The sequence below is a fragment of the Lithobates pipiens genome, unplaced genomic scaffold (assembly GCF_037356315.1).
Source record: "Lithobates pipiens isolate NorthernLeopardFrog02 unplaced genomic scaffold, aLitPip1_a1.2 Scaffold_28, whole genome shotgun sequence".
NCBI classification, from domain to species: Eukaryota; Metazoa; Chordata; class Amphibia; order Anura; family Ranidae; genus Lithobates; species Lithobates pipiens.
Genome location: NW_027507789.1, coordinates 35,318,728 through 35,335,612, shown reverse-complemented (window position 1 = coordinate 35,335,612; position 16,885 = coordinate 35,318,728). Strand labels below are relative to the sequence as shown.

Here is a 16,885-nt window from a genome sequence, read left to right as displayed (position 1 = left end):
CACACAAAAAAATTCAAATGCACTATTTTTAGCTGGTATAATGCACCTCAACACATGCATTCACACCTGTGGTTTGTGGTGCATTGGAGGGCAGTTGTGTAGGGTTATACTATACATGTATATGTGCTTTGGGGTGCCATTAGAATGAATGACAGTGCAACACAAAGGGTTTGATTCACTAAAGGCAAATACACAGTGCACTTTTGCAAGTGCAGTCGCTCCAGAGCTTAACAAATGAGGTAAAGCTTCACTTTACAAAGTACACCCGATCGCATGTAAGGAAAAAAAAAAATAACATTTTGTTTGTACATGATTGGATAATGGAAGTCAGCAGAGCCAAAGGTGTGCATTAGGGTGTGCACTCCAAAGCTCAGACACACACTGTGTCCAATCAGAAAGGGATAGAGAATGTTAGAAAGTATCCCCCGGTACTTAGGGACTTTAAGGGCAAACTCTTGAAAACAAACTGTTTTAAAGCATAGAAAAATGTGTTATTTATAAGTTAAAAAAGTGTAGTGGTGTGAGACAGCACCATACATAAAACAGTACATAATATACATATAGTATGAGATAAACACTTCTCCTATAGCCCATCGCTTTTCAGGAATTTCGGGGTGAAACCCTTCTTTAGGGGCATGGAGGAGATGATGGTTGAAAGTACTCTGGAAGAGAGAAAATAAAGTCAAGAATTCGAGAATGTGAACCGGGGGGTACTTTCTCTCTTTGACTACACAATATATTTGAATGTAGTTTTTGTATTTTCCATAGTGGTTCCTCCTCAAACCTCAAATAACAAGGCCTAAACCATCATCCAAAAATGATATAGGAGAAGAAGGGGAGGGGTAAAAGCATGAGGACAGTTGCTGAGGCTGGCCAAACATATACTTTAAGCCACAAAGTTTGTTGTGGACTATCTCAGTAGTGATAAACAAAAAAGTAAGTCTGAGATAAATATTAATTCATTTATTACATATAAAAAAGACATACATAAATCACATTAAAATTGTTTATTCAAACCATGTACAAATACTGTAAGGTTTCCCCAAGAGATATCTGTTGATGGAATGTTTCTCATAGATCAACCATTCCTCTATTAGGTTCATGGTACAAACACCACTTTGTCAGGAGGAGTAATCTATAAGACAAATGATCAGATAAAACACATAATGGAAAAATATGCAAGCATAATGTAAACAGATAAAGTTCAGCTGAAAAAAGTGGAAAGTTGCTTACCCAGCAGGTCACTTGCCAAGTACAAGGCCCAGACGTTCAAATGGCTCCTCCCACCCCGCGGCGGACAAGAGGGGGAAGGGAAATGGAGGGAAGGGGAAGGAAAGGGGGGGTTTTGTAAGGGGGGAGGAAAGGGGGGTTTGGTTAAGAAAAGAGGAAAGGAAGGACAAAGGAGGGAGCAGATAAAAAACAAAGGGAGCAAGAAAAAAAAAAAACAGATGAAAAACAAAATGGGAGCAAAAGGGGAAGGGGAGAAAAAGAAGGGAAACCAAGGGAAGGATGGGGTGGAGGAGGGGGGGTCAAAGGGAAAGGGGGGGAAAAAGGGGAGGGTGGAGAAGGAGCAGAAGAAAGGGGAGGGGGAATGGACCATGGAAAAGGGGGGATGAGAGGGACGGACAAGTAAAGGGAAGGTGGTGCAAATATGCCTGGTAATTAAGAGGTATAACCCACCTGTTGAGAGATCTTTAAATATCTATTGAATAATTGTATGCAAAACTCCGGGGGGGGGGGGAGGGGAGAGAACATGGCGGGCTGGAGAAGAGAGTGCAGGCGAGAGACCACATATAATGCATGGGTGTCACGAAAGATGAGTGGCCACAGGGTCCCGGTCCTACCTTACTGCTGTCTATCGTTCATGACCCCCTTGGAGGAAGACATCCGCAATACTCACTAGCGGGCCAAGGCCCACCAAATGAGCTCCCCCAACCCGGAAGCCGTGCACACATCGCCTGTCTTAACCAACCCCCCCCACTTTCCTTGACCCCCCCTCCCCTTCCAGAAATCCCCCCCTTATCTTTCCCTTCCCTCCATTTCCCTACCCCCTCTTGTTTTTTCTCCACCTTTGACCTTCTTTCCCCCCTTCCCCCTCCCTCCTCCCTCCCCTCCTTTCCCGTTCCCTGGTGCACTTTTTATTCCCTGTATGGGCAATATCTGACCCATCACTCTCTATACATCTACCCTTATCTTTATTTAGACCTAATTCTGCACAATCCCTCTTGTGCGCCGTGGGGGCGGGGGGGGGGGGGCTTTTGAACGGCAGGACCTTGTACTTGGCAATTGACCTGCTGGGTAAGCAACTTTCCAATGTTACTGCTGAACTTTATCTGTTTACATATTTATCTGTTGTATATTTTTCCATTACGAGTTTTTGTGTTTTATCTGATCATTTGTCTTATAGATTACTCCTCCTGAAGAAGTGGTGTTTGTGCCATGAAACCAGTAGAGGACTGGTTAATCTATGATAAACATTACTTTAACAGATATCTCTTGGGGAAGCCTTTGAGTATTTGTAAATTGTTTATTCAAACCATTTTTGATATTAATTTAAGTATGTCTTTTTTATATGTAATAAATTAATATTTATCTAAGACTTACTTTTTTGTTTATCAGTACCGAGATAGTCCACCACAAACTTTGTGGGTTAAAGTATATGTTTGGCCAGCCTCCGCAATTGTCCTCGCACTTTTACCCCTCCCCTTCTTCTCCCATTCAGAAAGGGAAGTGGCCAGTAAATTACATAATTACAGGCCCATTCCCCCACTCATTCTAAAACATCCCCCTGTGTGTGCCCGCATCAGCAGCTGGTGGGAGGGAAGAGGAAGGAAGCTGACAATACTGCAGAGGAGCCAGGGGAGTAGGGGGGAATCTGCACTGCAAGGGGGGATTAGGGTGTGCTCAGGCACACCTGGCACATCCTGTGTGCATGCCTGTGCAGAGCTCTTCCTCATTTACTAAGCTCTGGAGCAACTGCACTTGAAAAAGTGCACAGTCTATTTGCCTTTAGTAAATCAACCACACTGTGTTCGTTGTGTGCTGCAGGTGTTAACACATGTTACCACAAGTGCATATTTGTAAATCTAGCCTCAAAAAAGCCAATGGGTGATGTGCAATCAGGGCAGGACTTAGGGTGGTGGGGGCCCCTGGGCTTGAGTCACTCTCGGGCCCTACCTTCTAAACATTACCGTATTTATTGGCGTATAACACGCACCCCAAGTTTAGGAGGGAATGTTAAGGAAAAAAACTTTTAGGAGGGAAGTTTAAGGAAAAAATGTACATTTAAATGCCAATCAATGCAGCCTTATCAGTGTCCATCTTCAGCCTTGCCCATCCATCTGCAGCCTTGTCAGTGTAGCCTTGTCATTTGCAGCCTTGCCCCAGTGTCATTTGCAGCCTTGTCATTGCAGTCTTGATGTTTAAAAATGGCGTCATGAGATACAGAGTCCTGTGTATCTTGGCGGCTCTTGACGGCTCTCGGGTCCTTGCGGCAGCTCTAGGCGGCTCTTGGGTCCTCTCGGTAACTCTCGGGTCCTCTCAGTGGCTCTCGGGCCCTCTCGCAGTCCTGAGCGGAGCCGAGAGTAACCGAGTGTACTCAGCTCGGCTCACAGTCATGCTCAGTCCCTGCGTTATGTCCATCGTAGGGCGGGACTGGGCGTGACTGTGAGTGGAGCCGAGTACACTCGGCTATGTATTTTAGCGGGGCCCGTGGGGCCCCCTATTGGGCGGGGCCCATGGGCTTGAGCCCAGTCAAGCCCAATGGTAAGTCTGGCCCTGTGTGCAATCCTGACATTTTACCATATATACATTTTGGATGCCCTGACCCTTTAAAGATCACTCCTTTAGGTTTGCCATCAACTGTGTCATTTGGGGGTTTACCCAAGTGAATGGATTTTTTTAGGTATGCTATCATACAACATATAAAAGGGCCAAAAGGGAGATTGCAGAAAGATTGCACATTTAGATTGTAACATAAGGGGCCATCTTTAGTGGATCCCCCCCCAACACACAGCCCCATAAACCCACATTTCTAAATTGAACATACCCATTCTATTCACAATGTCAACTTACTATATAGTTCTCAGCCTGCCCAAGGCTGGTGTACCTTTACTATTCCCTGGGTCCCAGGACCTGGCCATATGAATTAATGAGTATCTCCATCTCCTTCTCATCAAGTGATCCTTGGATGCCCGTTATTCCTTTTGCCCAGACGTTGCACAAGTAACATTAGTTAAAGTGGGGGTGGAGAATAAAGCTGCATTAGCTACAGGCAGTGTACATTTTTTATTCATAAGGGGGGTGTTGGGGCATTGGCTAAATTCAGTGAGTTAGGCCTTATTCACTTGGGCACTGAGGGCTAACTGCCCGCATCCAAGGCCACTTATGCATCCCCAATACACACACAAACCCTCGGAGGTGTGGTGACATGCATACAGCCACATATTGCCGTTGATCTGTACCTCCAGGTCATATAAACCCACACCTTCTTTATGTTGTATGGCTACCTGCGTTAAAGAGGCCTTAAGACCTTTTGCTCCTCCCTCAACGTCGGGTATTTCAAGCAGACACAGAACGTGTAGTCAGATTTAGAGACCTTTATTATGTAACAAGTTGAAAAACACAGTTAATTTGATTTCACAAAACAGAAATACACCTTATGTTATTTGGCATCATAAACCAAAATACAACCAAAAAAAAAAAAGTCAAAAGCTGAAACTTTCTCTCATTTTCCTGTTTTGCTTCGATTTGACCGAAAAATAATATTGTACATCTTTATAATTAAAAAAAAACAACCATCCTCCCAGATACACACAGGATAATGCCAACAGACAAGCAGTGTAGCTCTGCCCCTTCCTGGAGGTTAAGAGCTATTCAAAGAGGCAGCTACTTGGAATGTCATGTAGAGGAAATGTTTACATTAGGGGTGTTAGAGGCCGCTGGCAGCCAAAGAATGCCGGTGCTATTCATCCTGTCAACAGCCTGAGAGGTCCATCCAGACACAGCCATGATTTAGTGTTGTGCAGGACTAGATTAGATGGCTGACTAGGCTCTCCAGAGTCTTCTTAGGTGCCTCTTGTAAATGTATTATAATTAAAAGAATGCAGATTCCATTTTATAGCATTTTTGTCATGTAAATATGTAAAGTTTTAGCTGAAATGTACACATTCTTTATCCTTATGTCTAATTTAAGGAATTGATTCTCAAGCCAACCATAACTGATGTAGTTACAGAACAAGATTGGTTGGTTATATATGTATACCAAAGTGCCCTGCCAACAGTGCAAGAGCATGCTAGGCTTTATTTAAAGGAATTCTCCACCAAAACTGCTGTAGGGAGTTTTTTTGCTGCCCCAAAAACGGAGCATCAACCACCACTGCCTACAAAGTGGGAAGGCTCTGCTCCCGCTCTTCTTTCTACCTTTCCATTTGGTCACCTGGAATTCATATACAATCTTTGTGGGTGTTCCCTGACTAGGCCCAGGTTATTTAATGAGCAAGAGGGCTGAATTTTAGGAGTAGGCCTTCTGTGCTTTATGGAGCGAGTCATGTAGGATGGACTGCTATAAGTTTAAGGGATTCTGTTAGCAAGATCTCTAGTTCCCAGATCCACTTGCCTTCTCCAGTAGGTTTAATTGTTACCACTGAATACGACTTATATCCTAAAGTATATATAAAGCTAAGAATTTATTTATGTTTGGGATAAAGTAAAGGCCCTCATAGACAACTCAAATTTCAATGGGTGGCTCTGCAAGTACCACCGGGCTAAAAAAAAAGGCAATTAAAAGAATTAACTAAGCTGGGTGAAAACGTATCATCCGAACAGTGACCACATCTCACAGTTGCAGTCACTGTTTGGCAGCTCCCTTAAATTCAGGCACAGGCAGACACAGGTGCGTGAATGTGATAGCTGGCAAGATTTGCCCTCTAGCTCTTGGTGACAACTGTAACATTCACAATCCTCATCCTGGTGACATTAATCATCGGGACTTATGCCCTGTACACACAGTCAGAAATTCAGACAGAAAAGGTCAGATCGGATTATATTGTCAGAAAATCCGATCGTGTGTGGGCTCTATCGGACTTTTTCCATCGGAGATTCCAACAGAAAAAATTTGAGACCAGGATCTCAAATTTTCCGACAAAAAAATTTGTAGAGAATTCCGATCAAAGTGCCGCGCATGCTCAGATCAAATTACGAGACCAAAGCTATTGGCTAGTAGCCTCAACGTAGTCCCGTCATACGTTATTTACGTCACTTCATTCCGAACGATCGGATTTTCCGACAACTTTGTCCGACGCCAGTTTTGGACAAAATCTGTCATATTTTTCGACGGATTTTATGGTCGGAATGTCCGACCGGGTGTATGGGGGCTAAGAGAGAGGGTGAATTTCCCCAGTGGAGAAACAGAATGCAAAGAAAAACCTGACAAAAGGGTCTAACTGTTCCCAACTTTATGCAAAACCAAGAAAAACGAGATTTGGTTTTGGGCACACTTTAGATTATGCAAATCATGGCGGGAGTGACAAGATTTATTGTAAATGCTTAGGCAAGAGGCAAACACAACATAGGGAGAGCTTGTTGCTGAAATCTTAACCGCTTGCTGACCAGCTGCCGCAGTTGTACTGCGGCAACATGGCTTGGCTGCACGAATTGCCGTCATGTTATGTCGCTTCTATATTTGGCCACTAGGGACATGTGTGTGCCCCCTGCTTGCCCACGGAGCTGATGCGAGTACCCAGCGGTCGCAAAATCTACCCGGGCTCCCGCGATCACTCGGGGCACACAGATCCTGGTTCTCTGAGGGGAGAACATACAGATTGTCTGTTCATACAGAGTATGAACAGCGATCTGTCATCTCCCCTACACAGTCCCCTTCCCCCTTCAGTGGGAACACATTAACCCCTCGATCGCTCCCTAGTGGTGTTAACCCCTTCACTGCCAGTGACATTTTTACAGTAATCAGTGCATTTTTGTAGCATTGATCGCTGTAAAAATGCCAATGGTCCCAAAAATGTGTCAAAATTGTCCGACGTGTCTGCCATAATGTTGCAGTCCTGATAAAAATAGCAGATCATCGACATTACTAGTAAAAAAAATAATAGTAAAAATGCCATAAAACGATCCCCTATTTTGTAGACACTATAACTTTTGCACAAATCAATCAATATACGCTTATTGCAATTTTTTTTTCCCAAAAATATGTAGAAGAATACATACCGGCCTAAACTGAGGAAAGAAACTTTTTTTTAAATATTTTTGGGGGGATATTTATTATAGCAAAAGGCATTTTTTTTTCCAAAATTGTCGCTATTTTTTTGTTTATAGCGCAAAAAAAAACACAGAGGTGATCAAATACCACCCAAAGAAAGCTCTATTTGTGGGGAAAAAAAGGACGTCAGTTTTGTTTGGGTGCCACGTCGCATGTCCGCCCAATTGTCAGTTAAAACAATGCAGTGCTGCATCGCAAAAAATTGCCTTGTCAGGAAGGGGGTAAAATCTTCCGCGGCTGAAGCGGTTAAAGATGACCTGTCAGGAAAGAAATATAGAAATGTGAAAAATATAACTGCTAAGGCAGACTTGTTTTGAAAGCTGCGAGTGTCATTGAGTCACTGACCCAACACAATTATGCAGATCCAGAGTTCAAACCTGACATGCTTATTCCGGGTCACTGACTCACTAGGCAGTAAAGTATTGATCAAGAGGTCAGTCCCAGAGTCTGCACCATTAAATAGAAATCAGTTCCATTATTACTGTCATGGCAGGTTCCCTTTTAAGAAAGATCATAACTAGGGGATTTTATCTACCAAAAACACAAAATATTAGATTTGTGCGCACTAATCCTTTAATGAAATAAAGCACTGCAAGAGCAATTACAATTTAGCATGATAGCTTGCAGACACTGGAAAGATGGAAAGTCAACCAATCACAAATCGCCCTTTAACACTGACTAGGTGAAAGCTTCATCTTGATTGGTCATGGCGAGCTACTGCTCTGCAGTAAAAATTGTGTTGATAATTAGAGGTTACAGTTTAAAGCTTACTTTGTACTCGGAAGTCATTTATTGATGTAACATGTAACAATTTTTTTATTTTTTTATGAATTGTAACCTGTAACTTTATTGTTCCGGAATAAATAAATGTGGTAATTTTAAAATTAAAATTGTTGGTGTGGATTTCAGATTTAAACAGTCTTGGGGGTGGGGGGGGGGGGCATCTTTTAAAGAACTGTGTACCCATAACAATCATGTGTCTCCTTTTTATTTTTATATGGGAACTGTTCTTTTTATTTTATTTTTTTATTATTTTTAATAAGCATTGGGGACTTGGAGGTGGAATCTGCTTGGGTGCTCTAAGCTAGCCTTTCCCAGCCATGGTTCCATTGAACCTTTGGGTTCCTCAAGCGGTCCCTTAAACAATGAACAATTTCTACTGTATCTCTCAGTAACCACTGACATCAATGATCCTTTAACATGTCTCTTAGGGGGGCAGTCTTCCCAGACTAACATTGTAAATGGGTTCTTCCTCCCACTGACAACTAATATAATGTTCTTCTTCTCCCACTGACCACTAATTTAAAGTGCTCCTTCACTTACTGACCACTAACACAAGGAGCTACTTCCCCCATTGACCACTAATATAGGGGGGCTGTTCCCACTGAACACCAATATAGGAGTGTTATTCTCCCACTGACCACTGGGTGTTCTTCAACTGGCCACTAATGTAAGAGATCACTACAATGACCACCAGGTTAGAAGTGTGGATGGGTGGTACTGGGTAATGTGAAAATGGTAATATACAGTCTTCAGACACTGGTCTGGCAGCTCCCACATACAGAGGGATATCCAGAGTCATTTTATGTTAATACTGGGGGGAATAAGGATAAGATCGCCACAGAAGAGTGTTGAGGTCTGTAACAACCAACTGTTGAAGAGCGTCCCTATTAGGGTCAATGGATTGCTTCCTTAATGTTCCATCTATAGATCAAGCGCTGATAAAAGGTGTGCTTTTCAGCCCCCTAAACGTGTTGGCCATACATGCAGACTTTTCTTGAAGCTTTTTCAGAAATAGGTGTTTTTTAGATCTCAACACTCTGGTGTGATGCTCCTAGCCTTACCTCCTCTTCCGGTGCCAATGTGAGTAGGCATTTCTCTAATGACCACCAATGTCGTGGCACCCAACAATTTTCACTGTCTGTGTGTTATTTCGTTTCATATTGGAAAGAATTTTTATCACATAGAACAAGGGAGGCCTCATAAAAATGATCTGTTCTGGGTGTCAAACACATTTATTTATTATGTTTACAATTTATATCTTACGCTAATTTATCATGAGCTGTAGATGTAAATATTTAGCAGGCTTACCCTAAGACATAAAACTTATTTTTAAGATTTCCTCTTCTAAAAAGGTTGAAAAAAAGTTGCTCTAAGCACTACAGAGGGTTCTTTTAGATATGTTGTTTAATTTTCATTGGTCAGCTTTGTTTAAAACAATTTTTTATAGATATTTCATCATTCAATAGAAATGGTTCAAAGTTTTCAAATGGGAATTGCGCATTTTAGCTGCTCTGCCTAAAAGTGGACCACTCCCAAATGGTATAGGCCCCACCCCTTTCCAGGATCCCCAAAACCGCTGGAACCGTTAGCTGTGTTTTAATTTTGGAATGATTTTAATAGCAACTTCTTATTTATTTCATAAACTGTCAAAGCACCACTGTGGCACAGCCGCTTGAATGTTATCCTACGGTAATTGACCTGCAGCTGACTATTGTTTGCTGAAGCTGAGCTTCATAGTTAAGCTTTTCTTTGTTTAAATACTTGTAAAACTTTCTTTTTAAAATAAAATGAATGTATAATGGGACCTCAGTATATAAGAGCAGAAACTGTAAAAATAAATCCTGTTCTCCATAGTGTCCAACACTCTGCACACAAAGACAGATGTGCAACAGCTTTAGAAGCCCCAGCTCCAGTCATGACATCTGCAGGCCGGAGATATTCTCAAAGGATTTCTCCAATACAGTTAATGCCTAATGCAGAGTTGAAAGGCACTTAGGATTGGATGGTGGATTACAGATATGAGAAAGAATAAAAGGACATATACATAAAAGGGAAAGCATGCTCTTAGGCTGGCATGACAGACCACAGCTCAGTAGTTAGAGAGGAATGGAATGGAAAGATGCCACATTTTTGGGACAGCGATCCTCTTGTAAAAAAAACCTGGAGTACCCCAAGGCTAACCTACCATCAGCTCAGAGCTCTACTAAGCTGTTGGTGGGTAGTTATATGGATGACGTTCAGGCAGAGAGAGGCAATCAGTGATCTTGTCCTAATACAAATGCCACTCTTTGACAGTACCCATGTGATCCACCACCACAGTGGCTAAATTGAGCCCAGAGATGCTGACAGGTAAGTATTAGATTGCTTTTCCTATAGGGAGATAGGACAGTGTGGGGACAGGGCTGAAATCTCACAAATTTTATAATACACCTTAGTTTTGCTTTTTATTTTTGTGAGAGCTGGAATTTGATTAGCTGCTATGGGCAACACCTTTGTGTACATTTGTGTCCCCTGTGCAGATTTCTAACTGAGCAAAGTAATGCAAAAACTTTGCAGTAGGCACCCTAAGATACCTATAGAGCACTACCTACCTTTGCAGGCAAGCATTGCGTGCATCCGTACCCTCCAACAAGTCACTGTCCCTGAACCTAAGTATTGTACACAGAAGAAGGGGGGCATGCAAGCCCTTTGCAAATACTGACTTTTATAAAGTCCGTATTTGCATGAGGTTTTTGGTTGCATTCTCTGCCAAAATGGAAAGTGGGTGGTGCCACAGATGCATTTTCAAGCAAGGATCTTAGGTGCTTTTTTCAAAGTTTCAGCATTGCATGGTTTAGTTAGTAGTCGGTACAGGGTTAAGACACAGGTACAATGGCAAGGACATCGAAGACCTTGTGCCAAAAATCCGCACACTTTATTTAAGCACTTATGTAAAAATCAGCATGTGTATGCCACAATAGCCAATTGGTTGAGACGTGCAAGTGGAAGGTTTAAATGCGAGTGACTAAATTAGGTGCGATTTATTTTATTTTTTTAAAGACGGATACCATCTGAACTTGTCACATAAGCAACAAGCAACACTTTGTAATGTGTGGTTTTCAGTTCCTCACACAGTAAGAAAATTCAGAGCTGAAGCCATCATATATATGCAATTCACGTAGCCTAGCTATTGTTCATTGTTCTAATAAGCTCCTTTTCTGTACATCTGTGTAGGTGATTTATGACCCCATTCCAGGGCTTGTACTTGTATCATAGTTAACACTGGCCTGTAATGCTGGAGATATCCACCAGGGGGGGGCATATGCAACATTGAAAGAATAAGGAAACCAATTTGATAGGAGACTATGCTGTGTGTTGAAAAGTGGAACATACTTCCTAAAGCTAGGAGATGTAACCTGCTTAGATACAAGATTTTAGAATGACCTTATTAGGTATTTTGGATTAAGGGGGAGAAATGGTAGACTTGTTGCAACATTGTAACCATGCAATAAACAGATTAGCAGTTCTTAGGAGGAAGGGTTTATGTGTGCAGGTTGATATCCTATTGGATATATTGGGTTAACATTTGGTTTGAGCCTTTAGTGTTTATAATTTTCTTGCATGATACAAACAGGCACATACTTTTTTGTTCCACTGCTGGCAGAGAACAAAGAGGGGGCTTAATTTCGGGCATGATAATTCATCCCAGACCCAGAGTGAGGTTATCTTCAGATAGGCACAGAGATGAAGCAAGCTTTATCTAAGCTCTCACGCTGCATCAGGGTAACACAGAAAAAGACACTGAGAGATATAAAGTCTGTGTAAAGTCCAGTCCTTTGTATAGTAATAATGCCCTAGCACCACACACATCCCTGCATTGCCACTTTATCTTGCGTTGAATAGGTGGCATTGAAAATGTACCCCCCTACCACCCTCCCCCCCCCCCTAAAAAAGTGACTTAGCTGCCCCAAACTGTGAGAACCAGTCTTCTCCTGTCTCCCTTTTCCAAGTGGGCATTTTGCTTTTTCCTTAAGTTTATGGTTGCCCACCATGTTCAAGGAAGAACTTCTACTGCAATTAAGTTATGCTATTTGCCTTCAGCAGTGTCCTGTGTGGTAGGTGGCAGTGGCAAGCTTGGCACATGTTGTGTAATTTTATTTAGCTCATATCTCAGGGCTTCCAAACCACGGTCATGAGAGGCTAGTGTGCTATTGACATGGTCCAGATAGCCAAAAAAGCTTGCTTCCTGAGCTCCACAGGCACCTTCCACTTGGTTTATCCTACGTTCAAACTGTGCCACTTCTCCTTGAAATTCACGGGCAAGAACTTGACAACTACCTAACTGACCTGCAAGACGTGATTTCATCCTTTCCATATCCCCACGTAGTCCTAGCAGCTGTCCTCGGCTGTACCGGATTTGAGATCCTTGTCCATCTATCTGTCCTTGAACAGTAACCATTTCTTCACTCAGTCGGTTACCCCGTTCCTCAGCCGTTGAATTTACCTGTGATACAGTATCTGCATATCTATTCACAGTTTCTTCCAAACCATGCAGAGAACGTCCAACACTGCGCAAGTTAACTTGTAGCAGAGTGATCTCACCTTGTAATGCTTCCTCATGTCGTCGTTCAATCTGTTTCTTAATGCCTAAAACAGTACCATTCAGGTGACTTAGTTGTTTTTGGACATCCTGGTTCTGCTTCTGGCACTGTAAGATCTCATTATGAATCTCTACAAGAGATTCTCCTCCAGGTGCAGAACATCCAGCAGCACACAACTCCTCTACAGCAGCAAGTCGACTCTGTACTCCTTCCAGCCCTTCAAGACCTTCTTTTCGTATCCCAGACAAATGAGCATCCAATAAAGGCATCACTGCTCCATCCAGGGCCAAAGGAGCCGAGGCATTGGTGAGCTCTCCAACAGCTGTTAAAATTCTCTCTTCCAAAACTCTTACTTTGTCATCTACAGAAGCCCTTACCCCATCCAACTCCGTTAACAAGTGGCCTCTTTCCACTCCTTCCTGGCAGCATCTTCTCACACCTTCCTCAGTTAGGTTTAACCTGCTTTCAACTTCATCCAGTCTTGTTTCAATCTGAGGCTCCACCATAAGCCTTGTAACTTCCACATCCACCCTCTGGCTAAGAGTGTGGTGTTCTTCAGTCAGTTGGTGCAAACTACGTTCCAGTTCCTCCACGCGCCTACTGAGGTCTTCCAAACGTCCACAACAGCCATCAAGTGCACCCAGTTCCTGTAGTCTGGCACCTAACTTTGACAATTCTCTTTGCAAGGCAACTTCTCTTCCATCCATTTCCTGCTGCATTCGGTGACCTGCTGCCTGTTCTACATCTTGGCACTGCTTCTGAACTTCCTGTACTTTAATATCACAGTTACCTTGGATCTTCTGTATCCGTGCCTCTATTCCTTCCATCATCTTTGCCTGTGCCTCTGCTATTTTGCCTTCCAAGTACTGCTCCAGCATTTCAGTGGAGGTAAGTGGAGAAGGTCTTGCAGCCTCGAGTAAGTGTTGGAGCTGTGCTTCATGACCCATCACCATTCCATTCACCTCATCCAGAAGCTCTGTTTTCGATTGTAAAAGTTCACTCACTTCAGCTACTTTGCCAGTTAAGTCTCCAGGAACATGAGGAGCCTCAGCCAAAGCATCTGGAATCACCCCAAAGCCAACAGATGACTGTGATGAAGAACCAGGCCCGCTCACTAATGAGCCAATCATTTTGTTGGTGTCTTCCTGTATGGCAAGACGTAGAGAGTCCCCCATACTGCTTACTATTCCTTGTAAGCTGTCATAAGACTGAGATAAACGTCTGACTTCCTCTTCCAAACGATCCAAACGTTCTCCAAATATAGGGGACAATTTTCTGCCTGTAAGGGATACAAATCAGACAATTATCAAAGAGTTAGTGGCTAACTTACTAACTAATTTAAATTATTGCCTACTTCCCAGACTATCACTATTCTTCCTCTGTGGTCAGACCAGTACCAATGGTGTCAACACCACTATGGACATACAGTAAATTAAATTTTTTATAACTAGGTTTACAGTATGTAAATTACTTTTGCATTAATATCATACGTTTGAATTCACAAATGTTTTAAGAGATCATTAGATCACAGGGTGTTGAAAGCCCATCTCCATGCAAACTTTTTTGTTAGCTTTGAAAAGCGTGTGTAAGGTTTGGAATTTCTTTTTTTTATTGTTGTCTGTGACTCTGACTCCAATTTTTTTCACTTTCTCTATGGTCACTAGGACAAGAAGTAAGGGTATCTCTCGATAAGGAACAATCAAAGCAATAAAAGCACCTTTCTTTAGCATAAAGTACAGGAGTGAAGGAAGGATGTCAAACCTCTATTATATTTCTATTGCTGTGTGTTTCTCTTGAGGAGATTCCTCTTATCTCCTGTGTGGACACCAAGCCTGGAAATAAAAGACACTCTTCCCATAGGGGCCACAGGGATTACCTCTTCCCTACCCTACTCTTTCCAAAACCTAAAAAAGGTTTACTCTGCAGGAAGGCCCACCAACACATGTGGTCTCTCAACTATATTCCATTCTCCAAGCTGCAGCTTATCCAGACCTTCCTTCATACACACAAGCGTGGGAAAAGGAATTAAACCTGATCTTTTCCCCATCGGACTGGCAAAAGTGTTTTCCCCTGACCCACAATTGTCCCTATAAAAACTCAGGAAAAGGGCTTTAAATTTGTAACCAGATGATACAGATGTCCGTCGCTACTCCACCATTTTAATCACACGATATCTGACACATGCTGGCAGTGCTGTGCTTCACATTTGGTGGAACTGCCTATCCATACGGTCATTCTGGGAAAGTGTTTTTTTTTTACCTGTACAGCAAACTCAATGCAACACCTCTCCAGGCTTCACCGGTGATAGCTCTCCTATCCATGATCTCTGGATCCTTTAAATCTGCTAAAAAAAGATGTCCACAGACACTTCATTGCAGCTGCTACGGCAGGCCTTCTCTCGCCACTGGAAATCAATGACTGTACCCTCTCTGGGGGAATGGGCAATCGAATTAGACTCCATAAGGGATGTGGAATACTTTTTGGCACAGGAAATAAGGACCAATTCTCCCACACTTGGACTGTGTGGTCTATGTTTACTCCTCCGAATTTCTGGTCTGAGCCCAGGAAGACCAGACCTCCAATACTCCTTGGCCATGATGAATTGTCCATGACCTTATCTTTACTATCCTGCTTTTTTACCTTGTTTAATTCCTTAACCTCTTTTCCTTTACTACTGATTTTTACATTTTTTCATGATGCTACATAAAGGATAGTTAAAATATAGAGGTGTTTTCATACATACTGACTTATTCATATATTATATAATAAATGCTCTTTCCCCCATCATGCTAGGATACTGTTAGCCCTTGTACACACGGTCGGACATTCAGATGTAAAATGTCCAATCGGACAGTGTTGTCGGATAATCCGACTGTGTGTGTGCTCCTTCTGACTTTTTCCATCGGAATGTCTGACCAACAAAGTTTGAGAGCTGGATATAAAATTTTCCGACAACATAATCCGAACGGACTTTGTTCGATGGTTTGTAGAGAATTCCGATCGGACAAAGTGCCACGCATGCTCAGATCAAATTACGAGACCAAAGCTATTGACTACTGGCCTGAACGTAGTAGTCCCATCGTAACGAACGAACACCATCACGTTCCAAACGATCAAATTTTCCGACAACTCTGTTCGACTATGTGTATCCAACACCAGTTTCGGACAAAATCCGGCAGATTTTGTGGTCGGAACGTCCGACCGTGTGTACAAGGGCGTACACTTGCTATCAATATGAGCTTTGGGATAATATATCTAAAGCCGCGTACACACGGGCGGATTGTATGGCCTACTTAGTCCGTCATACAATCCGACGGACAGTCCGTCCTACTTTCGAATGAACGGACTTGACCACACACGGATGCACAAACAGTCCGTCGAAAGCTTGCGCGATGACGTGTACAGCACGTACGACGGGACTAGAAATAGGAAGTCGAATACACAGCAATGCAACCTTTCGCCGTGTAAATCCTTTCTGAGCATGCGCCATACTTAGTCCGTCGAACTAGCCTACTGACGAGCGGATTGTCCGCTGAAACCAAAGTATGACGGACAGTATTTCGAAAAATCCGAAATACTTAGTACGCCAGACTGCACGCTGAAAAAGTCCGCTGAAGCCCACACACGAGCGGACTGTCCGCTGAAATGTGTTTCGACGGACTAAGTAGGCCATACAGTCCGCCCGTGTGTACGCGGCTTAATGCTGCTTTGTACCGAACTATGTTTTCCCAACTCATGATATTATGTGGTACACTAGAGATCTTGCGTTGTTTGTATCTCTATTCCTTGCTCTTTGTATGTCGTATTTAATAAAATAAGATTGAACCAAAGGGAGCAATATTTTTCAATAAAAAGCTAATAGGCTAGAAAGTGTATGGCGTCAATCTGGTGCCGAAAATGGCATAGGGAATAAACAGTAATAAATCCCTGCTTCAGGCGAAAGATTATTTTTTCGTTTTGGATGGGGGAAGGGGGAGTCTAGAACCTCAAAGAATCCTTCCCAAACAAATAAATGTTTTGGCTGGAGTTGGGTATAAAAAGCCAGTTACATAAAATGCTAATGAAAACTTCTGTACAGCTATAAGTATTTTCCTATACTTATTTGTAAAGTTATTGGTAGCTCCTGCATGTAATATAACATTTTTTATTATTTCAATGCTTAGCGATAGATGCAAAAAAACTATAGGAACAGCTTTTATAAAGCAATGCAAGATGTGATCTTAAAAACATGGATCTAACTAGGAAAAAA

General features: G+C 42.5%; 1 protein-coding gene across 1 annotated transcript in view; it reads right to left on the bottom strand.

Moving 5' to 3' along the window:
• Nucleotides 1-4,583: 4,583 nt before the first annotated feature.
• Nucleotides 4,584-16,885, bottom strand: part of EMILIN3 (elastin microfibril interfacer 3) — a 29,475-nt gene continuing 17,173 nt past the window's right edge. Inside the window, exon 4 of the mRNA XM_077459061.1 lies at nt 4,584-13,915. Coding sequence (XP_077315187.1) covers nt 12,123-13,915 — 1,793 coding nt within the window. The 3' untranslated portion in view covers nt 4,584-12,122. The remainder of the gene's footprint in view (nt 13,916-16,885) is intronic.